This window comes from Saccopteryx leptura, chromosome 2 (assembly GCF_036850995.1).
Source record: "Saccopteryx leptura isolate mSacLep1 chromosome 2, mSacLep1_pri_phased_curated, whole genome shotgun sequence".
In the NCBI taxonomy this organism is placed as follows: domain Eukaryota; kingdom Metazoa; phylum Chordata; class Mammalia; order Chiroptera; family Emballonuridae; genus Saccopteryx; species Saccopteryx leptura.
Window position 1 is genome coordinate 262,946,820 of NC_089504.1, and position 27,361 is coordinate 262,974,180.

At 40.6% G+C, this 27,361-nt stretch overlaps 1 protein-coding gene across 1 annotated transcript in view; it reads left to right on the forward strand.

The window, feature by feature from the left end:
- AXDND1 (axonemal dynein light chain domain containing 1) overlaps window positions 1–23,349 on the forward strand; it is a 63,358-nt gene extending 40,009 nt beyond the window's left edge. Inside the window, exons 14-26 of the mRNA XM_066366033.1 lie at window positions 1,555–1,630; window positions 3,719–3,953; window positions 5,720–5,921; window positions 6,713–6,806; window positions 9,627–9,826; window positions 10,668–10,764; window positions 12,001–12,111; window positions 14,001–14,114; window positions 15,533–15,637; window positions 16,445–16,527; window positions 18,217–18,464; window positions 18,882–18,889; window positions 23,077–23,349. Coding sequence (XP_066222130.1) covers window positions 1,555–1,630; window positions 3,719–3,953; window positions 5,720–5,921; window positions 6,713–6,806; window positions 9,627–9,826; window positions 10,668–10,764; window positions 12,001–12,111; window positions 14,001–14,114; window positions 15,533–15,637; window positions 16,445–16,527; window positions 18,217–18,464; window positions 18,882–18,889; window positions 23,077–23,157 — 1,654 coding nt within the window. The 3' untranslated portion in view covers window positions 23,158–23,349. The remainder of the gene's footprint in view (window positions 1–1,554; window positions 1,631–3,718; window positions 3,954–5,719; window positions 5,922–6,712; window positions 6,807–9,626; window positions 9,827–10,667; window positions 10,765–12,000; window positions 12,112–14,000; window positions 14,115–15,532; window positions 15,638–16,444; window positions 16,528–18,216; window positions 18,465–18,881; window positions 18,890–23,076) is intronic.
- The last annotated feature ends 4,012 nt before the right edge of the window (window positions 23,350–27,361 follow it).

A 27,361-nucleotide genomic window follows, 5' to 3' on the forward strand; every position in this document is an offset into this window, starting at 1 on the left:
GTTTTGGTGAGGTAACCAGCAACCCTTGCAAGGGCACAATCCTTCTAGGAGTTTGAATGGTCTTAGGCTTTCTAATGCTAATCATCTTGGTAGTCCATCCTGATCCTTCTTTCCGTCTGCTGCTACTTGTGTTTAACGTCGAACTTTTAAAAAAAATTTCTCTCTTTACTGTTGACAAACTTGAATATCTGGATCTACCTGCAAATTCTGTAGCATAGTGCATATGCTGAGAAGTGGAATCAATGGGTGGCAGTTCTAAGGGCACTAGTATTTATTTATTTAATTTATTTATTTTGCACCTTTCCAAAGCTGGAAACGGGGAGGCAGTCAGACAGACTCCCGCATGCGCCCAACCAGGATCCACCCGGCACGCCCACCAGGGGGCGATGCTCTGCCCCTCTGGGGCATCACTCAGTTGCATCCAGAGCCATCCCAGCGCCCCGAGGCAGAGGCCACAGAGCCATCCTCAGCACCTGGGCCATCTTTGCTCCAATGGAGCCTTGGCTGTGGGAGGGGAAGAGAGAGACAGAGAGGAAGGAGAGGGGGAGGGGTGGAGAAGCAGATGGGCGCTTCTCCTGTGTGCCCTGGCCGGGAATCGAACCCAGGACTCCCGCACACCAGGCCAACGCTCTACCACTGAGCCAACCGGCCAGGGCCAAGGGGACTAGTTTTGATTGGCTCTCATACCATGTAACAATTCCAGAAATCTGACAGTGGAAGAGGCTTCCTATAAAGTGGTTAAGTCTAGGCTGGATGACCAAATCACAGCCCAGGTTAGTGGGAACTGAATGCTACTCAACACCTTTAGGTACCATTTCCATTTCAACTTGAGAACAGCGGTTTCAATTTTTCATATCCTCTAAGAGGTGTCCCAGTTAGTGGGTTGGGAAGTTCTGGAAACTGAAGCTGATGCAGCAGGCTGGATGCTGTTGTCATTTCTGTTTATTGACTCTTAGCGGGAAGGGAAGCACAGACCACAATGGTTCTCTTCTCCCTTGATCGGGGTAACATTGGTTCGCAAAACCATGCAAGTTTAAAGTATGTAACTCAATAAAACATCATCTGCACACTGCATTGTGTGCCCATTGCCCCGAGCAAAGTCTCTTTCTGTTCCTATTTATCCCCCCACCCCTTTGCCCACCTCCACCAACCCCCACTCCCCTTTCCCTCTGGCTGTCAACACACTGCTGTCCCTGTTTGTGTGTTATGTATGTATGTTTTGGGGTTAATCCCTTCACCTTTCATCCAGTCCCCCCACCTCCCTCCCCCCTGACGGCTGTCAGTCTGTTCCATGCATCCATGCCTCTGTTTCTATTTTGTTTGACCACCCTTTTAATACTATTTTGGCCTCTGACCCTGTAACTTGGTTACTCACGCCTGTGTCGAGTCTGCGTTTATATTTTTATTTGTAGAAGGAGGGCCAAACCTGGAAGGCGTGCTTGAAAACATTAAGGAGAAATATAATATTAATTGTCATATAGTGTATGTATTTATGATTTTCTTTCTTTATATCCTGTTCTGAGACCCTACTCTTTGTCTTTTTCCTCCTGTCAGGGCAAAAGACATTTTATCCTCTAATAAAGAAAACATAATTGAATCGGTTCTTCCAGACTTCAAGCAGTGGCTAAAGGTGCGACTTTCTAATAAACAGCATGGTAATCAAAATCCTTGCCACTCCTCACCTCCAACTAAGTCACATCTCAATCTTTACAAAATGCCATACTAAAGAAAACAGGCAAGACTACAGGAACTTATAAAAATATGCTTAAATGTTTTATTTTCAGTTCTGTTGTAGACTTCTGGGTAAATAAAGTTAGGCTGCCAGAAAAGAAACTGGGGAAAGATACGTAGGTGGTAAGCAGGTAGTTCTGATTCTCCCTCTAACCAGCAGGTATAGGAACATTTGTGCCTCTCCTACACCTGGCTTTTTTTTTAAAGGACAAATTGAACTTCTAAAATTAATAACATCTTTTTAAAAATTATGGTAAAATATGCATAACATAAAATTTACCATTATGTATAATTCAGTGGCATTAAGCACATTTACATTGTTGTGTAACCATCACAACCATCCGCATTCAAAACTTTCTTATCTTCCTGAACTGAAACTCTCGCCATTAAACACTAACTCCCCATTTCCTCTTCCCCCTACTCCCTAGCAACTGCCACTCTACTTTCTGTCCCCCTGAATTTGACCGCTCTAGGCACATCATATAAATAGAACCATGCAGTATTAGTCCTTTTGTGACTGCCTTATTTCACTTAACATAATATCCTCTAGGTCCATCCATGTTGCAGTACGTGTCAAATTTTCCTTCCTTTTCAAGACTGAGTAATGTTCTGTTGTATGTATGTACTACATTTTGTTTATTAATGACATCTTTTAAGTGTTTGAGATGTGAAAATAGGTTTTATCAATTCTAATTACTATCATGTTATAGAAGTCTGACAAAGGAAAATATGTAAGATACTGAAATTCCTCTACAGTGAATATCAAACATATAACCTGATGAAATCTCATCCCAATCCCAGAGGCCATTTTTTTTTCTTTTGGAGTGACTTGAATTAAAGATATCTGTTGTCCTATACTCAATAAAGCTAGTTCAGTGACTTTTTTCTGTTTTCTTACTGCTTATCTGGCAATTTTAACATTACTTAGATAAAGTTGAAAGAAATTGTGCTTCTTTATTTAGTAGGAAAAATAATAACATTCATTAAACATTCGTTAGGCTAAGGGTGCTTTTCGTACATCATCTCACTCTTCATGGCAGCCACGGGATGCAGGTTTTATAACCCCCGTCTCCCAGTGTGGGCATTGAAGCTTAGAAATGTTACATAACTTGCCTAAGTTATCTATAAATGGTAAGTGGCTGAATCAGAATTTGAGTTCATGTCTCGCCAACTCTAAAAATCCTACCCTTAATCCTCTGCAACATGGCTTCCTGTAATGGTCACTCTTATTGAACTGTGGATTGATGCCATTATCTGAGTCACAGATAATGGTCAACTTTATCTATAAATTGTACTTCATATTTTTCTACAAGTATTTATTGATATCTCATGTATTGGACTTGGGGTTAGACAGACAAATAAAGCATGAATAAAACACAACCATTCTATTCTAGGAGCTCTCCCAGTTCAGTAGGGATCATGTAAACAGAGGTATTATATCTTTACCAAAGCATATAATAATTAAACATGCTTAGACCTGTGGTGGTGCAGTGGATAAAGCGTCAACCTGGAAATGCTGAGGTCGCCGGTTCGAAACCCTGGGCTTGCCTGGTCAAGGCACATATGGGAGTTGATGCTTCCAGCTCCCTCCCCCCTTCTCTCTCTCTGTCTCTCCTCTCTCTGTCTCTCTCTCTCTGTCTCTCCCTCTCCTCTCTAAAATGAATGAATAAATAAATAAATAAATAAATAAAATAAACATGCTTAGCTCTCTGGAACATGATTGCCTATCACTATCTTTGTACTCATGTAGGGTTTAATATAACTATTTTCACCCTGGTAAACTATGGATTGATTATCTTAGGGTATCAACTTAACTTAAATTCCCTTTAATTTCCAAAATAAAGTGTATGTCATATGAATAAATGGCATGAACAAATAATAATTGTATATTTAACTCCAAAATAATTGAAAGAAAGATCTGGGTCAATTTTGATGACCTTATTAATGGATAATGTGCTAATTTCCTTACCTCCCCTTTACTCTCTAGATACTGAATGAAGATAAAGACAAGTTTACTGGGGATGTACTAGTGTCAAAATTTGATTCTATCAAGATTATTAAACGTTTACAGGAAAACTGGGTGGATATTGGGTTTGGGATATTACGTCGCCACAAGAGTATGGAGGGCGAGATGCCCCCAGAGCAACAACAGATGGAGGAAATTGTGAAGAGTGCAGGAAGACTCTACAAAGAATATGAAATGAGAATAAATGGGGATAACGGTAAGGAAAAAGTGATGGTAATTAGATTGCTGGACATAAAGGATTTTAATAGTAATTATTTTCAATAAATTAATATTTAAAATCAAGATAACGTGAATATAGTCTTAGAAATAAAAAGCAAAATGCACCATTGAGCATCACCTTATTGCTGTGTAATTCATGTACAATACAACTCACCTATTTAAAGTATACAATTCGATGATTTTTAGTGTATTCACAGATGTGTGCAACCCTCACTAAAGTCAGTTTTAGAGAATTGGATGGTATCTCGTTCTCCTATAGGTCTTTTTTTCCCGTTTTTTCAATTAACAGTTGACATATAGTATTATCTTAGTTTCAGATGGACTAGTTCTTTTTTATTGTCTGTATTTTGTCTTGGTTTTTAGTCCATTTGTTTCATAGTCTTGGCTGTTTTTGATTGATGTTGGACATGTGTGAGAAACTTTAGAGAAAATTTAAGACTCTGGATGATGCTACAGTTCAAAAGAATGTTTTTATTCTGACTGAGGTATTTAGGGTGGGGACAGGTAATTTTAATCCAAACAGAGACTGAGCTGAAATGCAGTGTGACTTTAGGCTTTGTGAGGGCTGGTTTATTTGTTCCACCCTTTTATCTAAGGTATAGCCCTTCAGGGGTTCAGGGGGCTCAAGTCAAAGCCTGGCATGTTTATCAAGGCCTGTACTCTTTGGCAGACTTTGAACTTCAATTTTATTTCCCCAGGTGGATGACCAAATATTCCAGTTTGCCACGAGAGATATTGAGAATTCACTTTCCAAAACCCATGAGAGACATTAAAAACCCATCAAAGCACTTTTAGTCCCTGTGTTATATGTTACTTAAGAACCAATCATTCTCACCCAAGTGTCCCAGGCCATCTTGATGCATTGACTGCTGCTGTCATTCAACATCAAACTATTCAAGGTGGAGAAACACAATCTTAATTATCTGTAGCAGCAGTAACATAGTTACAGATAAAATGTCACTACTTACCCACAAGACTATACATATAGTAGGCAGGGAGGAAAATGAGTTAGTAAACTGTTTAAAATAATGAGTAAAAAATGATGATCATTTTGAATATTTCCAAGAGATCAATGTATACTGATGAAGACAGTGAAAATATTTTCATCAAGGATAAGAAAGTTTGCTTTTAAATGATTTCTTTTTATATATTTCTGAGATGGGAGTATTTTTATTTCTTATTTTGCAAATGAGATAAAACAAAGATATAGAGAGGTTATTTTGCCACAATCTCACAGTGAATCATTCAAAGATTAGAATTCGTATTTAATCCTGGCTCAGACTAAAACTGTAAACTTCATGAAAACCTGAACAATGATGCAAAGAATAACTCAAGAACTATATTCTCATTCTTCTTATTAACTATCCTATAATCATGAAGAACTTGTTCATTATCATTGTCTCTTTAACAGAAAGATTCAGTGAATCAATGCTTTTTATAGAAAACTGTACTTCATATAGTTTCTGGGTTTAATGCATTTGGTTCTCAGCTGAGAAGACAAGAAACTTAGAGTGTAACCTGTCATCAATGTAATAGTGCATTAGTCAAAAAAGCACCAATTATATAGTGTTTATTCACTAAACATATATTTAAAAACTACTCTTTACAAGGTCTTTTTGCTAAACAAGCTGTAGGATAATAAAAAGATGAAAAAAGATATACCCCCAGTTATTTTATAATTTATTATTGTAATAGTAGACTTACAAATACTTGTAATAATGAATGCTTTTCTCATTTTTCTAGGTGTCTCTAAAATTCTTACACATTTGATTAGTGTTTTTGAATTCTGTTCTTTCAAGTTGGAAAACTTCCTGGAGTTTCCTGAAATTCTTCTTGAAGAATGGGAGGGATTTAATGAAAAAATTAATGAAATGAAACCTCAGTTGGATATATTGTTAAACATTATTGGTACTGTTCCACAGTCCTTAGACACAGAGTCTGGCCTGTAAGTTCCCATAGCTCTCTGGTGGGCAGAGTGCATTCTCAAATTCATTGTCCCAGTACCTAGCCTCAGCAACAGGTAGCTGGGGGCAGATGAGAAACCTTGAAGTCCTGTTCTTCCCAGGAAGAAGACCATCTGACTGGGAGCTGGTGGGCTGGGTGGGCGAGACCTGAGCTCATGACTTCAGTAGTCCACAGTGGAGTTTCTGCCTCACTGAACTGGGGAGGGGGAGAGTGGGTAGTCTTGGTTCAGATACCAAAGACCTTTACCTTTTTTACTGAATCTTCATAGATTGTCTTGAATAGATGTTTCTTCAGTTGCTATTTATTTGTAGGACCATTTTCAGAGGCCTTCAGTGTTTTTGTTTTTGTTTTTATTAAAAGAACTAATTCTCAAGAGTTTCACTGAGGAATGAGTCAGCTTTGCTCCTTGCACTGTCATACTGGAAGTTGATCTTGAGAGAATTTAAAAATTCATTCTTCTCACTTTATGGTCTCACTGGTCCAGAAGTGAATATAACAGGTCTGAGTGAGTTTTTACAGTGGAGAGCTAACACTGAAGGTGAGGCCTATGTTGTTCGGAGTGCATCCTGCAGGCTGGTATTGGTGTTAGGAAGGCCATGCCAGCGAGTTAGCCAATACACAGGGCTTTCATTCACCTTTCCTTGAGTTCTCAAATAACTGTCAACACTAAGTTTACGAGGCCCACCCAAATGAAACTCTTTCTTTTAACTGATAGTTACTTATTATCTAAGTAAGTCACTTATCTTTATTTTACTTAATTTTTTCCTTCAGGGCACTTGAAGCATATATATTTAACATGATTCAACAATGGCATTTGAAGATAGACAGTGAGATTAACAATGGTAACATTGAACTTCAGCGCCATGTATGTACTTGTAGGGAATTGTGAGATTAATTTTGCCTTGGCTGGGAATTTTCTCTAAAGGAAAATCAATCAGAGGTTGGGAGGGAAGAATGGGAACTTATATTATTACTCAAATGATTTTTAATGGATGTTTTATTGCAATATGTTCTTGCCTCCGGAATGAAGTTTCAGAGATGATTACAAATTTTTTAGTTCTAATTGTTATCTTTACTTGCTATACTGAAAAAATTTCCCCCTTAATAGAGATGTGACCATTTTAAGGATTTATACTGGTACCCCTGACTGACAGAGACGTGCTACTAGAGAAAGACAAAATGCCACAATACTATTGGTCTATAATTATTAGAACAAATACAGTTGTTCTGCAGTTCGGAAAAATTGAAACTATGATGTACTTCTTAACCAACACCACATGAAATAATTTCCAAAAGATGTCTTAATTTATTACATTTACTCCCACCTCCTGGTCTTAATTATAATATAAATTTACACAAGAAAAAAATTTTTTATAAGTAAACTTAATATGATAAAATAAATTTAATTTGTTTTAATATTGCTTAAATTAGGAATTTGAAGGCAGAGTTCATCAGTTATATGAATGAACTATTCATAGTATATGAATACTATTTATAGTATTATATAATTGTATATAATATAATTATATATAATAATTATATATATAATATAATTATAATACTATTATATATAATTATATATTGATATAATACTATTTATATATAATTATATATAATACTATTGATATATAACACTTTATAGAGCATTATATCACAGTCTGTGAGCATGTTATAAATATATAGACACCAAAAGTTGAGAAGCAAATATATTAATACTGGAAGTATGGCTTCAGGGTTGGCAGAAATGTCTATGATTTGGAAGACAATAAATTAATTTTTAAAAGGAAACAGAGCACACCTGTCACATAGGGGGACTCAATAAATATTTGTTGAACGAAGTAAGAGCATTCCAGATGTGCAAACAATTGTAATAAAGTACAAAGTACTATAGAAATACAGGAAAAGGAGCAAATTAAAGCCAGAAAGAGTTAAGTCTTTTTAGAATAGATCATAGTTAAGCCTAGAAGATACTTAGGAACTCACCAAACAGAGAACAGGGCTGGGCATTTGAAGAGAAGGGTGTGCTTGACGTTTGCATTTCATAAAGGTTTTGTGCTTTATCTCTGGCACCAGCCTCAGCAAGCGCCCTAATGCGCAGGCTCCCAAACATTCTCAGTTCCCAGTACCATTGGCCCCCCAGAATTTTCTTACTCCTCAGCCAGAAGAAATACCACCCAGTTCAATTTATTAAGTAGGTAGGTTCAAACAACTTACTAAGTATTTATATCCTAATAACTTAGTAGCTGTTTGGAAAAACAAAGAATATTAGAATAGTTAAAACAAGGAGGCCATTGGACTAAGGTAGGCGAGGCCTTTGGTAGCCTATGTAAACAAAGCAAAGCGGAGACTGTGCACCTGCGTCTGAGAACATGAAACTCAAGAACAACTCATCAGAAGCGGTCAACTAGGTTTTCTTAAATATGAAAAAACGCAACTCAAGAACAATGATCATAACCAAATAACTCAGTTTTCCCAAATAAGGCAAACATTTAAGCAATTACAAGCAATTAAAGAATTGCTTTGCTTTGCTTTCGTCTTCTCTATAAAAATCTCCGTCCTGCCTGCTGCCCACAGAGCGTCCCTAACCATTTCTCAGTTTTGGCATCGCCCAGTTAGAATTGTTGTTTGCTAAAAAAACAAACAAACAAACAAAAAACCTTGAAAATTTAATTTCTCAGTTTACCTTTTAACCCTTTGAGTAGTATGCACGTTCATGTACGTCCTCACTCAAAGGGTTAACCAAAAACTTACTACTCATAGGGTTAACAATACAAACTGGGAAAAAAGCTTTTATTATCAATCAAAATTACTAAGGGCTGTATGTACCTGGGCACTGTACAACTTCTGTAACCTTGAAATCAGATTGAATGTTGCCACCCTCATTGCCTTATTTCACTTAGATTTTCACACAGTATTTGTTTTTAACACACAGTCACCAATAAAACCAGCTTTGTAAAGATATGTCATCAAAAGTGATATAGTGGCCTGACCAGGCAGTGGCGCAGTGGATAGAGCGTTGGACTGGCATGCAGAAGACCCAGGTTTGAGACCCCAAGGTCGCCAGCTTGAGCGCGGGCTCATCTGGTTTGAGCAAAAGCTCACCAGCTTGAGCCCAAGGTTGCTGGCTCAAGCAAGAGGTTACTTGGCCTGCTGAAGACCTGCAGTCAAGGCACATATGAGAAAGCAATCAATGAACAACTAAGGTGTTGCAACGTGCAACAAAAAACTAATGATTGATGCTTCTCATCTCTCCGTTCCTGTCTGTCTGTCCCTGTCGATCTCTCTCTGTAAAGAAAAAAAAAAAAGTGATATAGTGCCTCTAATGGTGAAACTGTGAACTGTGTCCGGTTCATGCTGTGTCTGACAGGTGTTACATAGCACTATTTCCCTCAAGAATTTAAAATCCCGTGGCATCCTTGAGAGTTCACTGAGGAGTCCTGGGATGCCTTTATGCACAGTGTGGGAACTGCAGCTTTAATACCCTTGGCCAAACTAAGGAAGAGTTTAATGTAGTATAGTGAACAAAGAGGTGTAAGACTATATATTCCAGCTGAGTAGTGATGATTTAACTTCACTAAGAATGATTGTGTTGTCGGAAATTGGACATAGGTATGATCATTTCTATTGTTAATTTGGCATGGTTTTTACTGTTTGATTTATTTGTATTATGATCCTTTTTTAACAGATAGATGAATTGCATATATCTATGATCCGGTGGATGGTAAATTTGCTGCTATTAATGGTACCTGACTTGACTGACCAAGACACTCCCCCAAAGTTGGAGGAGGAAAGTGCTGACAAACATGACATAGGAGTTGCAAAGTTAGAGCTCGATGCAGTTGCACTGGCCAAAAAGTTGTCCCTATACTCCGATCATTTGAACAGGTAAAACTATCTGGATTATTTTATTCCTGCCCCTTTGGAGATTATTGTGACATAAAGCAGAGGAGAAAAGGGCAGTCAAGTAGCTGCAATAAAGAATTATACTAAAACCTTGAAAGAAGCTCTAGTTCAATTTTTAAACTATAGTAGCTTCAACACTGCCCCATTGGAATATGAGATTTTGGTGGTTTCCCAATGGCTTTAGAATTCTTTTGAAAACAATCTTAACATGGGCAGGAGGGGAAGTGTGTAAAGATGTGGGAGTGAGAATTACTATAAAAACAAAAAGGCCCACTTAACTTGGATAAGTGAGAAAAGTCCCACGCTTTTGCACAGGCTGGGAGTTTTATGAAGAAGCTTATAGTTTTCTATGCAATTCCATGCAAAGCTGAATGTACACTTTTATATGACATATTTCAGTAAACATCAACCAAAACGTGTCTTTAAAAATGAGAAATAAAAAACAAAGCAAAACCTGGTATCTGGAAAGCTAGGGGATTCCCACCAAATAACGATTTCCACCAAATAAAGATGGTCTGAAAAGTTATAAAATATTAACTAGTAAGCATACTGTCACTATGATTTACTTTAAATTTGGAAGCAGCTTTTATTATCTAGCCAATTTCCCTCTTTGTTTCCATTCAGTGTTACCAATGGTCAAGAGTATGAGGAAGGGAGGGGAAGAGAAAAGGGGTGAGAAACTGAGAGAGAGACAAATTATACTGTTTGGTGAGTCAGTAGCTTAATTATTATGGTAAACTTCCACTGTATCTGGATTTGAAACATTTAGGAGAGAAAACAACAATAATGGACCATGCTGTGTGTGTGTTTGCTTTTTTTCCAGTTGTTGCAAAGGGATGGTAACAGCTATGGCTCTGAGTCTAGCGGGCAGCTTACAAAAAAACCCAACTAAGGAACTCTATAATCTAAATGAGATGAAGGTAATAACCTTGTTTTCCCCTTACTTTTGTTTTGTTTGTTTTGAGCAGACATTTTAGCTTTAATTGATTTACAACAAACTACACATACTTAAAGGGTACAATTTAGTAATTTCTAAAATGTGCATACACCCGTAAAATGATTACTGATTACTATGGTAAGAAAAGAAATACATCCAACACACTCAAAGTTTCCTTGTACGCCTTTGTAATCTCTCCTTTTGTCCTCATTCCAGACAATGTATGATCTACCTTCTAACAAAGATTATTTTTCATATACTAAAATTTATATAAATGGAATTGTATAAAATGTATAATTATTATTATTATTATTATTATTATTAGCAAGAGAGAGAGAGAGAGAGACAGACAGGGACATACAGGAAGGGAGATAGATGAGAAGCATCAATTCTTTGTTATAGCACCTTAGTTGTTCATTGATTGCTTTCTCATATGTGCTTTGACCAAGGAGCTCCGGGGGGCTCCAGCCGAGCCAGTGGCCCCTTGATCAAGCCAGCGACCTTTATGCTTTTTAGTGCTGAGTAGTATTTCCTTGTATGGATATACACAATTTATGTTGACAGGCATTTGAATTGTTCCCAGTTTTCAATTATAATACAGTCTCAGTGCATATTTATGCACGTGTGCATTGTTTTCCTTTCTCTTAAGTAGAGTGGAATGGCTGACTCATATGGTATGTGTATGTTTAACTTTTAAAGAAACTGTCAAACTCTCTAATGAATGGGTAAGCCATTTTACACTCCTGCCAGTGTATGAGTGTTCCAGTTGCTTCACATTCTCACCAGCACTTGATAATGATCAGTCTTTTCAATTTTAGACATTCTAATTGGTGGGTAATGGTATGCTGTTGTGGTTTTAATTTGCAGTTCCTCAGTGACCAATGACGTTGAATATCTTTTCATGTGCTCATTAGTCATCTGTATCTCCTTTGGTGAAATGTACATTTGAATGTTGCTAAGAGAGTAGATCTTAAAAGTTTTCATCAAAAGAAAAAAATGGACCTATGCGATGTTGATAAGCAATGATAGGAGTTTTGGTCTATATTCATGGAAAATCACTTCTGTCCAAATCTGTGAACTGAAGTGATACGATGTTAATTGAATGAAGTTACATTTAGGGGAATTGTATTTAGCAGCTCATCATTGGGAGTGAGTGAATAAACGACTTGGTGTAATCTGATTTCTCCTGCTTAGTAATGTTCTTTTTATCTCTTCTCAGAAAGAATGTTATGAGTGGATCACCACATGCTCTCACCTTCTTTCTGGGATAAAAGGCAGAAGAGTAAAGTTATTGACATATGAAGAAAAGGAAAAGCTATTTGGAAAAGAGGTATTTGCCATGTGCTAGCACTGGTCATTATTCATATTCTTCCTGTATTTTAATAGATAAGGGTCCAGTGACTTTTCCCAATCAATGTTCTGAATCCTCATTCACTTATTCTATCAGGAGAGAATTTCATCTCTGACCAAGAATATGGTAGCTCTTTTTCCTTCTCCGGAAGACAGTCATCCACCCAAACATCTCTCCTCACTTTCTTGGTAAATATTTTGTCTCCACATTCATAAAGGAAAGGGTGGCTTTCCGAGGGGAGCAGCCTGCCACTTGCCTCCCTGTTTCTGCACGTACCCTCCCTCCTCCCCTGCAGTCTCGGTCTTCCCATCCAACCCTACTTCTTCCTTTGAACACTTAATCCCATGCTTGTTGTCCTCCCCTTTTGTATCTTAACATCTTCCTCTCTAATGGTTCCATTTTATCAACATATAAACTGTCTACACACCCTGCACATCACTGTGTTAATCCTGTGGTTTTAACTTCCACCCGTTTACTGACAATCCCAAATCAATGAAGATCATCTTCTTACAGGCAGTCACAAACATTTATTTTTACTTCCATCTCTTTGAGAGAGTTTACCTCCAGTAAGTTCTGAAGAAGTTCCTATTGATCTTAGAGCCATACAGGTATGATCTGACAGCATACATGTCAATGCTCTTGGGTCTGAGAGGAAAGGTTCTATCTACACATTTGTGGGACTTAAATATAAAATAGCCATCCAATCAATCAACCACTAAGAGTTACCTTCTAAATATCTCTTGATTCTTCAATCTCTTCATTTCTGAAACCCTGTGTTGTTCTTTGCCTCCTATTATCTTTTTCTTCTCTCCTGTTCCTCTCTTCTTCTCTCTCTCTCTCTTTCCTCTGTCCCTTCTTCCTCCTCTTTAAATATAATCTTCTGTTGCTAGAGTGGTTGTTTAAAATGTAAAACAGATAAATCAATTTGTTGATATCTCATGGCTTTAGGATGAAATCCAATCTTCCTGGTATGACCTTCTATGATTGTGTTCTTATCTTTCTTCCCCTAAGTTTCTGTCCCATTGAACTTCTGTTCTCAGAGCCAATCATGTGCATACAGTATCCTCTCCCTTGTACCATCAGTCTTTCTTTTACTCAGGAAATCTTTTACCTGTCTACTACTAGATCAAGTGTCCACTAAATTGTAAGCTTCTTAAGGGCAAGGATCATTCCTTTTTCTTTTTCCAGAGAGAGAGAAGTGTCAACTTGTTACTTAGTTGTTTCATGTAGTTGTGTACTCATTGATTACTTCTCATATGTGTCCTCTGAGGGAGAGAGAGAAATATTGAATGTGCTCTGCCTGGAGTTTGAACAGGCAATCTCTGTACTTTGGAACAACACTCTAACCACCTGAGCTGTCTGGCCAGGGCAGACAGGGACCATTCTTCTTAATCTTTGTATCCTTGTCACTAGCATGGGGCTCAGTTGTAGGTTTAGTGCTCTTTAAATTTTTTTTTTTCTTTTTCTTCTTTCCCAAGTGAGAGGAGGAGTGATAGACAGATGCCCATATGTGCCCTGACCAAAATTCACCCAGCAACCCTTGTTTGGGGCTGATGCTCTGCCCATCTGGGGCCATGCTTGCAACCAAGCTATTTTTAGCACCCAGGGCCGATGTGCTCAAACCAATTGAGCCATGGTTGTGGGAGAAGAAGAGAGAGAGAAGCGGGAGGGGACAGGGTAATGAAGCTGATGATCACTTCCCCTGTGTACCCTGACCAGGAATCGAAACTGGAACATCCACATGCCAGGCTGACACTCTACTGCTGAGCCAACCAGCCAAGGCTCTTTAAATATTCTTGAGTGAATATTGCTAACATAGTACTTGTATATACACTAAGCTATAATTATAGTATTGTTTTATCTTACAGAACTTTGTAATAGAATTTGATGAGTCTGAAATATACATGCTTTTTAAAGAGGATAAACAAAAAAGAAAGGAAGATAAGAAAGTTGAGAAGGAATGGAAAGAAGAGAGGGCAGAAGTAAGATTATTTAGTACTATTTTTTAAAGAATTTATGTATGTACTGTTGAAAATAAGAATAGATCATCTGTAGTAAACTCTTTAACTTCAACAAAATGCCTTTCCTCATATAGATTTAACCATGTCTGAAGACACACTTACCTCTTAATTTTCTGAGGAAGGAGTGTCCTCTTTCCTTTCTAAATCCAGCTATTTCTGTTACCCTCATTCACACCTATACTCCTGTTACTGACATAATCAGCCTCTCTCCCTGATGCTTTTTCTTTATCCCTTCATAGCTACATTCTTTAAACAGTAGTATACACTCTGTTTCCACTTCTTCAGCTCCCATCTGAGCTGCCCTCCCCACCCTCCTCCCAGTCCTATCTCCACATCCCCCTTTTCCTTACCCTGTCTCCAACCATGTTGGGGCATTAGTGGTAATAACCTTACCTGGGTGCTTGTAATAATAACAAAAACACAATGATAATTACCAATAACTGAGTGTCTACCATGAGCAATATGCCTCAGACATGATATCTCTCATCTACACAACATGGTTTCAAGGTAAATATTACCACCTCATTTTACAGATAAGAAAACTGAATATCAGGAAATTTGACTGCCTTATCCAAAATCATGTAACTATAAGTAGCAGAACCAACATTCAAACCCATATAAGTCTGGCAAAAGAGCCCTTGTTAATTTCTAGAATGAATATGGCTTTCAGAACTCATGATCACCTGACACTATAGTGTCTTAATTTACTTCCCTAATGTTTCTTCTGTGCAAATAGTTTAAATGTTGGCATGATCCCAGGCTCTGACCTAGGTCTTCTATTCACTGTACATGCAAGACAAGGGAACAAGAATATTGTACAACACCCAAGCCTCTTTGGACCAGCATTTTCTGTTTTATTTATGATACAGTGCTTGCATATAGAAGGCATAAAATATTATTTGGTCACCAAGTCCTGTCATACCTTTTAAATCTGTAATGCATTGCCTCTTTTCCTCCTTCTGTGGCCTTAGATCAGGCTATTTCCTCTGTATTTTACAAACTCCGGGTCAGCCTCCAAACATTGTTTTTCTGTAGAAACTTCCCTGAGCGTTTTTCTGGGCACACACAGCTCTCAGAGCATGCCTCTCTGCCAGCGGCAATCACGCTGACCATCGTTGTTGTAATGCCTCTCTCCTGCTGTCCTGGAGCTCCCGAGGTCTGGAAGAGATCTGCTTGGTTTTCTCACAGTTATCTCTGCTTGTCCCCACTTCCCCGTCCACACTAACTTATCACACAGTGTTTGCTGGGAGGCTTCAAAAATGCTCCTTAAATGATTAAAGCAAATAGAAAACGAAGGCAGACATGGCGCCAGGCAACCTGCCGTGCCACTGTGTCACACATCACCTCACTGACGTGTCTTTGGTATTTCTGTGCCCTAGCCACCTCCAACATCCACAGAGGATGGAAAACTCATTCGATTCATTGGCGAAGATGAAAATATTCATTCCAAACCTCTGTTTGAAACAGATGTGTTATCTTCCTGGGTATGTATCTAAGACACAACTAGGAAATTCAAAACTAGAGAGAAAAGCTAGGAACTTTAACATTATGGAAAAATGATACCAATCTAACATAACTTTTATTTCTTCTAAGAGGACCAAGGGCTGCCATATAATATATTTTCCGGATTTTTTTTCTCCTCATATCATCCCTGGAAAACTTTTATTCCAACAACACAGCATCAAACACTTTTTATTCTCTTCTGTAAACCTTATTTTAAAGTTAGCATCTCATCCCTTTCATTAATTTAACAATAAGGAAATATGGCCTATTTTAAAATATATTTATTCAGCAGATTCTGTTGGGAACTGGATGAGCACATACCACCAACCACAAGAATTATTGGGAAATTGGAAACCTCTACACAGTGGCTATGGAAACTCAGTGGGAAAACAGATTTAAAATTCCACTATAGACAGTTATAGAACATTGGTAGAGGTATTTTCCCCCCATATTTTTACTGCTTTGATACTTATGAAGTTTCCTAATGAACTTCTGTTTATTTTTAAACCTTTTCTTCCTTCCCTGTTTCTTTTGTTGATATTGTTTTCCCTGTTTCTTTCTAACTCTAATCGTATCTATGACCACCTTCAGCATGAATAATTTGGAAGCTGGTATGCTAGTTGGCCACAGGGAATCCATATTCTCTTTTGTTGTTGAGACTGAGCTCAATTATCTACTATATAAATATGAGTAGTAGAAAAAATATTCTGGAAGACTTAGTCCAGACATCTTACAGTATTGACCGTTGGGACTTCCAATTTATTCATTGTGCATATGTCCTTTGTCAGAGAGAATCAGCTAATCGAGGTACACTGGCCCCAAAGTATCTTGAAGCAATGGCTATAATTGAACGCACACAAGAGAAGTTAATGTAAGTATGAGGCACCACAATGGTAAGAAGACAAAGATGGGCCCTAACCGGGTAGCTCAGTTAGTTAGAGCATTGTCCCAACATACTGAGGTTGTGGGTTTGATACCCAGTCAGGGCATATACAGGAATCAACCAATGACAGCATGAATAGGTGGAATAATGAATCGGTATTTCTCTCTCTCTCTCTCTCTCTCTCTTTGTCTATCTCCCTTACTCCCTCTCTCTTTCTAAAATGAAAACAGTAACTAAAATTAAAAAAAAAAGAAGACCTGAAGATGTTGGCCAGGTTTGGCTGAGAAATCCACACTTCTTGGCTGACCTTTGGTTCTGCTCTTTCATCCTCACTGGTGGGATGACTACCTCCAAATCTGCTCGAGTCAGTGACCTATACTGCCATAGTAGGAACATCTGTCCTGTCCTCATCCACGGTGGAGATGACGTCAAAGTGCATGTGTATGGGGATAAGGTGTTAGAAAGATTCAATTCTGTATGTTTCTAAGACATGAACTAGAGAAATCGATGGAACAATGAGAAACTACTGTGTGCAAGAATGTTATATAACCCAAAAGGAGGAGGAGCAATATAGTTAAGATGGCTAAGAGGGCCAAGACATGTAGACATGTGCTATAGCAGTTATGAAGCACATCTCAAACTGGGTTTCTTGATTGTAAATCTGTTTTTAAAGGTGCTGGAAAAGAAGGGAATGGAAAAAAGACTATTTCCACTGGTCAGTTGGCTCAGTGGTAGAGCTTCAGCCTGGGGTGTAGATGTCCCAGGTTCAATTCCCGGCCAGGGCACACAGAAGAAGCGCCCATCTGCTTCTCTACCCCTCCCCTCTCCCTTATCTTTTTCTCTTCCCCTCCCACAGCCAAGGCTCCAGTGGAGCGAGTTGGCCCAGGCATTGAGGATGGCTCCATTGCCTCGCCTGAGGTGCTAAAATGGCTCTGGTTGCAACGGAGCAATGGCCCCAGATGGGCAGAGCATCACCCCCTAGCGGGCATGCCGGGTGGATCCTGGTCAGGTGCATGTGGCAGTCTGTCTCACTGCCTCCCCACTTCTCCCTTAAGAAAAATCCAAAAAAAGAAAAAAGACTGTTTTTAGGCATTTATGATCAGCATTATTTATTTATTTATTTTAATTTTTAATTTATTTGGCAAGAGAGGAAGGGAGAGAGAGACAGACAGACAGGGACATTGAGCTGTTCCTATATGTGCCCTGACTGGGGATCAAACCAGCAACCTTTGCTCTTCGGGATGATACTCTAACCAACCGAGCTATTCATCCAGGACAGCATTTTTTTTTTTTTTTTTTACAAAAAGGAATATTATTAGATTTAGTTTGTTAGATCACATCAATGAAGAGGAGCCCTAAAATTAACTTCTTACAAGGGGTTCCTTGGCTATTGATGGAGACTTCCCAATACCCAAGACTCAGATTTCACTAAGAAGCAATAAATGTGCTTATTCTTAAATGACAGCATGACTGCAACTCTGACATTCCCACCCAGAGTAGCTCCCAGGCCCCATGCTCGGGTCACTACTGATTCTGCTGCTTCCCTTACCTGTACCCTTCATGATTAGATACACTCATCTAATCCCACGGCCTTTCTTAGACAATGAGTTTTTATATCTGAATATTTTTTTGAACCTTTCCACTTTGTTATGTTTCTCTGGACTTTGTCCACATCAGAGAGGTTGAAAACCGAGCCAGACGAGCAGAGGAGAAGTTTGATGATGTAAATGAGAAACTTAATTTTACCCTGATAAGAAATAAAGAACTGGAAGAAGAACTGAATGAAATATCAAAGTCTAGGGAGAAGGATGCTGAAGGAGAAGAAAATAAAGAAGAAGAAGAAGAAGAAGGGGAAGAAGGGGAAGAAGAGGAAGAAAAAGAAGAAACCAGGAGACCAGAAAGTTCCTCAAAACGTTCAAAGAAAGGTGAGGCTTGCTTTATAATTTGCATTAGTTAGGTTGTATTTATGAAAGAAAACATGATTGGGTCACAGACATTTTAAGAGTACCAGTAAATATAGTGTTGACCCCCTAGTTCATGCTTCTCATAGGCTTGCACATACATTTAACTATATCTAATTCAGACAACTCACAAAAAGGAAAAGCAAATGACTGACAACTGTAGACGAGTAAACTAGCACGAGATGAAATGTTGACCTGTAAAACTGGCAAAGGTTGTTTAAAACAAAACAATACTATACTGGTCAGAGGGACAAAGCAGTTAATTTTACAGAAAAGTGGGTGGACAGACAGATATAACCCTTCCCCAAAACATCTTGAGTGTACATGCAAATAGGCCTTAAAAGCAGGCATATACTTTGACCTAAAATATTTACTTTTGAGAATCTAAGGTAATAATTCTAAATACCAAAAACAATTAATGCACAAAGATGTTCAGTGTATTATATTTAATAGGAAAAAATAGAAACACTCTCTTTTTCCAATCATGGAAGAAAGCTTAAATAAATTATACTACATTCATATACCTGAATATTATACAACTATTAAATAGTTGAATATTATACAACTATTAAAATGGTGTTTACAAGGTGTTTATAATGACATAGGAAATTCTTGTGTTAACATATCAAATGCAAGAAATAAGGTAGGATACTTTTTTTTTTCTGAAGTGAGAAGCGAGGAGGCAGAGAGACAGATTCCTGCATGCGCCTGACTGGGATCCACCCAGCATGCCCACCAGGGGGTGATGCTCTGCCCATCTGGGCTGTTGCTCCATTGCAACCAGAGCCATTCTAGTGCCTGAGGCAGAGGCCATGGAGCCATCCTCAGCGCCTCGGCCAACCTTGCTTCAATGGAGCTTTGGCTGTGGGAGAGGAAGAGAGAAATAGAGAGAAAGGAGAGGGGGAAGGGTGGAGAAGCAGATGGGCACTTCTCCTGTGTGCCCTGGCCAGGAATTGAACCCAGGACTTTCACATGCCAGGCTGATGCTCTACCACTGAGCTAACCAGCCAGGGCCTAGGATACTATTTTTTAAAGCTGGAAAAAAGTTCAGAAGTAAATATGCCCAAATATTGACAGACATTGTCTCTGGTTGATGGAATTTTATCTGGAATTGTGTATTTTTTGACACTTACTGGATTTTCTGTGATGAAAATAACCTCCTTTATTTTATAGGAAAAGTCATTTAATTCTTTATTTTCTTATCTCTAATTAGTGCTATAATAGTCGCTCAAGCAGTTCTCAGTATCCTCAATATGGGGCTATTTTTTCCTTTTTGCTATCATCTTCAACCTATGGTCTATTCCCAGAACAACTCCAGGTACAAGGGGTAGTACTGGGAAGATACCTACTTTTTTTTTTTTTTGTATTTTTTTGAAGTTTGAAACGGGGAGGCAGTCAGACAGACTCCCGCATGCGCCTGACCGGGATCCACACGGCATGCCCACCAGAGGGCAATGCTCTGCCCATTTGGGGTGTTGCTCTGTTGCGACCAGAGCCATTCTAGCGCCTGAGGCAGAGGCCATGGAGCCATCCTCAGCGCCCGGGTCAACTTTGCTCCAATGGAGCCTCGACTGTGGGAGGGGAAGAGAGAGACAGAGAGGAAGGAGAGGGAGAGGGGTGGAGAAGCAGATGGGCGCTTCTCCTGTGTGCCTTGGCCGGGAATCGAACCCGGGACTCCTGCATGCCAGGCCGACGCTCTACCACTGAGCCAACCGGCCAGGGCCGATACCTACTTTTTGTTCTGCTGTCACCCTTATCTTCCCCTGCACCCTCAGTGACAGAAGTAAGGTAGCTGGTCCCGTTCCCTCCCCCCCCCCCCCCAGTCTACAGCCCTGGATGTTGTGTTACCAGCACTGCTGGAGAAGGAGTCTGGGCACCTTTTCTCTCCTGTTAATGCTGAATGATAAAACATTAATTATTCCTAAGGTGACAGGCCTTTAGGTTTAAATATATGTGGAATAATGCTCATGAATAAAAAAAAACTTCAGCACTGGCCAGTTGGCTAAGTCAACCTGGTGTAAGAATGTCCCAGGTTCAATTCCTGGTCAGGGCACACAGGAGAAGCGACCATCTGCTTCTCCCCCCGCCTTCCCCGTTTTCTACTCTTCCCCTCCTACAGACAGTGGCTTGATTGGTTTGAGCATCAGCCTGGGCATGGAGGATAGCTCCATTGGTCCAAGCCATCAGCCTCAGATGCTAAAAAATAGCTTGGTTGATTCAAGCATCAGTACCAGATAGGGGTTGCCGGGTAGATCCCGGTCAGGGTACATGCAAGAGTCTGTCTAACTATCTTCCCTCTTCTCACTTAAAAAAAAAATTTATCTTCTCATATTGTGCTTCAACATCATCCTGATAATTTGAAAACAACCTTTTCTTGATTACAGATAAACACATATGTAAACCATACAAAATGCCTGTGTGTTAAACTGGAGAGGTCGCCTCAATATGAAATGAGTGACTTTAGTTTTGTTCATTTCCATAAAGGTCTCGGGGATTAGGTTAAACTCAAATTTAAAAGTTTTAGTAATTATAGCTAGAGGACAACTATGTACAGTTAGTCCTCTGTCTCAAATAATAACTGACACAATCACATAGGCTCCCTCCTCTGCCTTCTAGACACCTGTCAGTGTCATTGACAGGGTGCTGAAAACTGCAGGATCGGAGGTCCTGCAAAGTTTAGAAGGACTATGCCAGGCAGTCCCTGTGCTGTGCAGGCAACTGGAACATTTTCTCTGGAAAATCCATAAGTTAGACATTCCTTTGGCTTAGCAGGCGGCTCCTTTTAAAAATGCAGACACCTCTGGTACAATGTGACATTCATATGGCACAGCCAGTGTCATGTTCACAGGAGTTAGTGCAGGGAGATCCCTCTTCTCGTGATTGCTGTGTAGTGAAGGAACGGAAGACTATGCTGTAGACCAGTGATAGTCAACCTGGTCCCTACCGCCCACTAGTGGGCGTTCCAGCTTTCATGGTGGGCGGTAGCAGAGCAACCAAAGTAAAAATAAAAAGATAGATTTAACTATAGTAAGTTGTTTTATAAAGATTTATTCTGCCAAACTTAGCGAAAATCCGACATAAAGTACTTGGTAAGAAATTATTATTATATGCTTTAACTTGCTGTAACTCTGCTTTATAAATTTTATAAAGTAAAGTTACTTCTTTATAAATCACCATTACTGTGGAACCGGTGGGTGGTTAGAAAATTTTACTACTAACAGAGATACAAAAGTGGGTGGTAGGTATAAAAAGGTTGACTACCCCTGCTGTAAAGGAAGGAGCCTCATGAATGCCGAGGAGAAAGAAGATCTGGACAGAGTAGGGAGATTTTTTTTTTTATCCAGTATTTTTAATAATTAGCAAATCACTGTGCTCTGAGCCATGAATGAAGAAAGGATGTGAGACAGGCGTTGACAAAGATGAAGCTGATATCGTTGAGGCCCACGATTAGGAGTGAGGGGATACAATTAAAAGCAAGACAAGGGTGTGAACAAGGTGACCAAGTGTGGGATGGAGGTGGCAGTAGCCAGTCAGAAGGATTTAGACTGCGATGTTTAGTGCCATGTGCAGCCAGGTCCTCTTGCACCCATCCCAAGGGTGGGGCTTGTGTAGGGCCCGTGTGCTGGAGAGAGGGACTAGAGGCAGAGCAGGGGTGCAGGGGTGGACCTGGAAGGATTCTGGGCACTAATTCTATTTTGATTTTTTTTTTCTGACCAACCTTGCAGTATGTACAAGATGGAAGGAGGAATTGTTCTTCTTCTGTTCTCTTCTCTTCTTGACCACATGGTCCCCTTTTCCAGGACCCAGAACTCAGTTTAACTGACTACACTTAAGCTTTGGCAAAATGCATATTGAATCCCAGGAACAAATTTAGAGTCAAATATTGGGCACAGCACCTGTTTGTAGCTTAGCAGTTACTCAGGCAGCATAGTATTTTTTAAATGCTTTTTCGGCCTTTGCCAGTCACTCAGTGGATAGGCAGGGGTCCCCAAACTTTTTACACAGGGAGCCAGTTCACTGTCCCTCAGACCGTTGGAGGGGCGCCACATACAGTGCGCCTCTCACCGACCACCAATGAAAGAGGTGCCCCTTCCGGAAGTGCGGCAGGGGGCCGGATAAATGGCCTCAGGGGGCTGCATGCAGCCCGCGGGCCATAGTTTGGGGACGCCTGGTAGAGCATCAGCCTGGTGTATGGACATCCTGGGTTTGATTCCTAGTGAGGGCACACAGAAGAAGCAAGCATCTACTTCTTCCCCTCTTCCTCTCCCTCTTCTCTCCCTCTTCTCCTGCAACCAGTGGCTCTGTTGGTTCGAGCATGGCCCCAGGCACTGAGAATGGCTTGTTTAGTCAGAGTGCATCAGCCTCAGGTGCTAAAAATAGCTTGGTATTTGAGTATCATCCCCAGATGGGGTTGCCAGGTGGATCCTGGTCTGGGTGCATGTGGGAGTCTGCCTCACAATCTCTCCTCCTCTCGCCTAAAAAAAAAAAAAAAAAGACTTGTCAAGTTAAAAGTCTTGTTCATATGAGATAGTGTTACTACAACATTCTAATAGTTTTTGTCTTTTCAACAGTACAGCGCAAGGAGGGTATTCTTCACAGCAAATCCCGAATCCGGATGAAATCCAATCACAAGATGAAATCCAAGCAGTATCCATAGGATGCTGGGTGTTGCCATGGTTGCCATACCCTGGATATCTCTGTGCTATTGAGCTGACTCAATTGGAGGGCCTCCCTTTGCAACAGCTATTAGAAAAGCCACAACATACAACCCAAGAATATTTTCTTTTAAAGTCACAGTGATGGCTGTAGGGAATCAGTATATAAGCTTATTTACCAAATTAAAAATAACTTGTGCAAAAGTTTGCTAGCCCCTTCTATTGATTTTTCCTAACAAAGGTTTGTGAAGTGTTGGTTTCAATTGAGGAAATAATGCTTTTTGAAGACTGCACTATGTGGAGAAAATTGACAAATAAATGTGTCAGTTTTTTTCTTTTATAGTATCTTTGTTTTTATTGGTGAGAAGAGGGGAGGCAGAGAGACAGACTCCCGCATGTGCCTTGACCTGGATCCACACAGCAAGCCCACTGTGATATTCTGCCCCTCTGGGCATTGCTCCATTGCTCAGCAACCGAATTCTTCTTAGTGCCTGAGGAGGAGGACATGGAGTCATCCTTAGCACCTGGGGCCAACTCACTCTAATTGAACCATGGCTGCAGGAGGGGAAAAGAGAGAGAAGCGAGAGGGGGAGGGGTGGAGAAGTAGACGGGCACTTCTCCTGTATGCCCTGACCAGGAATCAAGCCCAGGACGTCCACACAGCGGGCTGACACTGTACCACTAAGCCAACCGGCCAGGACCAAAATGTAGCAATTTAAAAGAGAGGATCTGGATATTGTTTTTGGATTTCTGCTGCATTTTCAAATTTTCTGTGATTTTAGGCATTCTTTTTTTTTTCTGTATTTTTCTGAAGCCGGAAACGGGGAGAGACAGTCAGACAGACTCCCGCATGCGCCCGACTGGGATCCACCCGGCATGCCCACCAGGGGGCGATGCTCTGCCCCTCCGGGGCGTTGCTCTGTTGCGACCAGAGCCACTCTAGCGCCTGGGGCAGAGGCCAAGGAGCCATCCCCAGCGCCTGGGCAAACTTTGCTCCAATGGAGCCTTGGCTGTGGGAGGGGAAGAGAGAGACAGAGAGGAAGGAGAGGGGGAGGGGTGGAGAAGCAGATGGGCGCTTCTCCTGTGTGCCCTGGCCAGGAATCGAACCCGGGACTTCTGCATGCCAGGCCGACGCTCTACCACTGAGCCAACCGGCCAGGGCCGATTTTAGACATTCTTATAATTTATCTGATTTTCACTATAACCCTACAAAGTAGATGAGGGAGATTCTGTTATCCCCATTTCTTGGAAGATGAAACTAAGGATCAAAATGGTTATAAGATGCCCCCAAGGTCACCAAACTGATCGATGTCAGAGCCCCCAGCTTTCTGGACCCGTGTCTGGATTGTTGGACAGTGGCCATGGGCCATCAGACCACTGCTCAAATGGTTTCCTTCACAGGGCCGGTATTGCTGAAAATTCACCCAGAATTTTCAGTTTTTGTTTTTATTGCTTCATTTGTCTGCTCTATTTATGATCTTGGATCCTTCTAGGCACTAGAGTTGGACTGGCCTGCAAAAGTAAGTCACAAATGACAAATAAATTTGGCATGGTTGCATGAATATGTAGGTTTTAAAATCATCTGATATCCCTGGGAAGATTCGTTGCTTGGGTAACATCAAAGGGCACAGCTAAGCTAGGCAGAATGTGTGATTTTCCTAGCTGTGGATGGAGGTAAAGAGGTGGCCTGAACATATGACAGGTGACTCTGAAGTTGGCATCGTGACGTACTGCTACATTAGACTGTTGGGAATTTTCTTTTTTTAGAGGTCAGTAGGGGTGGCAGAGGGAAGAAGCATTGAAATGACTGAGAGGTTACAGTCTAGGAAAAGCACTCCTGGTTTGGGCCTTGTTTCTATTGTTTAAACATAGTGAGAAAACAGCCTCTCAGACAAGGTGCTACAAAAAGTTCTAGGTCCATTGTTAGCAGGTCCATTATTAGCAGAGAGAGTACATTTTTTTCTGAAATAATGTTCAGCAGGGTTTTATGGGAGAACATTCATAAACAGAAATCCTTTATGGGTGTTTTTATGTAGAATATTTAAAGTTCTCACTAGGGAACATCTCCAATAATAACCTCGGATAACAGAGTCAAGAGGCGCTTTGAAGGAGAAAAATCCCCAACTGGTGAGCACTGGAGGTAGTGACCACCATTTCTATTGCAGCAACGTGGGAATTCCCATTTTACTAACAATGAGTTTTAGTCATACTTTTGTAATGCTACTAATGTTCATAATGTTATCAATTTTTTAAAAGTTTATAAGAGGATTCACTGTATATCACTACTCTTATTTACTTGGCTAATTTTTTCTGTAGCTGTATTTTTCTAATTGTATAAGTCAAGTTAATGGAAAGTAAGGCCGCCCTGGCCGGTTGGCTCAGCGGTAGAGCGTCGGTCTAGCGTGCGGAGGACCCGGGTTCGATTCCCGGCCAGGGCACATAGGAGAAGCGCCCATTTGCTTCTCCACCCCTCCGCCGCACTTTCCTCTCTGTCTCTCTCTTCCCCTCCCGCAGCCAAGGCTCCATTGGAGCAAAGATGGCCCGGGTGCTGGGGATGGCTCTGTGGCCTCTGCCCCAGGCGCTAGAGTAGCTCTGGTCGCAACATGGCGATGCCCAGGATGGGCAGAGCATCGCCCCCTGGTGGGCAGAGTGTCGCCCCATGGTGGGCGTGCCGGGTGGATCCCGGTCGGGCGCATGCGGGAGTCTGTCTGACTGTCTCTCCCTGTTTCCAGCTTCAGAAAAACGTAAAAAAAAAAAAAGAAAGTAAGGCCAATTATATTATAGAAATGTATTAATATTAGGAAATATCTATACAAGAAAATACTTCAGGGTATGTGTAGATTACATAATGTTATTACTGTTTGAAAAATAAGCCAACTGGTCAATTTTATACTGAAAATACAGTGGTACCTTGAGATACGAACAGACCAACATACGAATTTTTAAAGATACAAGCTGTGATTCGGTCCATATTTTTGTTCAAGATCCAAGCGAAATTCTGAGATACGAGTCGTGATTCGGGAAGCTGCCGCTAATTGGCGCATTGGTGCACGGGTCCAGTATCGGCAGTTTGGTATACAAGTTGACTGACTGATATATGAGCTCGGCTACAGAACTAATTAAATTCGTATCTCAAGGTACCACTGCACATTGACCCCATATTTGAAGTGATGCATCCTCAGATTTTAAGCAACGTGTGTCAGATAAATGTTTTTGTCCTTTTATTTCTTGTGGGAGACTGCAAGTGGCAAAGCCTTTGTAAGTTCGAGGCTTAACAAAAGGCTAAGTTCTCACCCCTACTCCTCTATATTGTCTATAAAGCTGAGTATTTGAACTCATCCCAACCCCCCACCTCATTTGCTTGGTTAAGTTGCTAAAGGCCAGGTTTTTCTCCACACATCCATCTTAGCTGTGATGCTGGATTGTTTGTACTAGTCCTATCCTCCACATCCCTCGAGAGACTAGAGGCAGTTTCCTTTTTATTATTTGTTTCGTGAAGTTAAAATGTTATATATGGAGATGACGTCAGAGTAATGGCGGGGTAGGAAGTGATACCGATAAATCTCCCCCAAAACACAACAAGATCTTCAACCAGAAACAGAAAAACCTATCCTTGGAGCCTCCAGATGTTTCGCAATACATCCAAAGGTATGATCGAGCGAAAAATTGGCTAAATATATAATCAAACCCCGAAGGAAATAGGGAGTAAGAAATGCTCCACCTTCCTCACTAACCTAAACAGGGCAGCTTTCACTGGAAACTGAGAATATAGAAACTAAGGCGGGCAAAGGGGGTGAATAGATCCAGGCCGCGGCACAAACGGCTGAGCCAGGCTGTGGCACGGAGATCCAAGCCGAGGAAAAACTGTTCCTGTGACAACCCAGGCAATACAGCTAACACTCGCGCCAAACCCAGACAAAGAAAGACAAGCGGGGCAGCCATTTTACTCGATCTCCTGGTTGGCACGTGCAGATAGTGGGTGAGAGATTCCTTCCAAAGCCCTGGGAGGGTGCGCCCGTGTTACCCCACAGAGAGGCAGAGTCAGAGGCCTTTGTGTGGGCTGAAAGCCTCTGGGCCACCCCAGCGCCCTGGGAGAGCCGCACACAGGGAGGGAGTGAGAACTAATTCCAACGCTGGAACTTTTCCGTACGGGCGGGGGTTTCACTCAGAGGGTGAGGCCACTGGTCTGATATCCTGGTCTGCGCG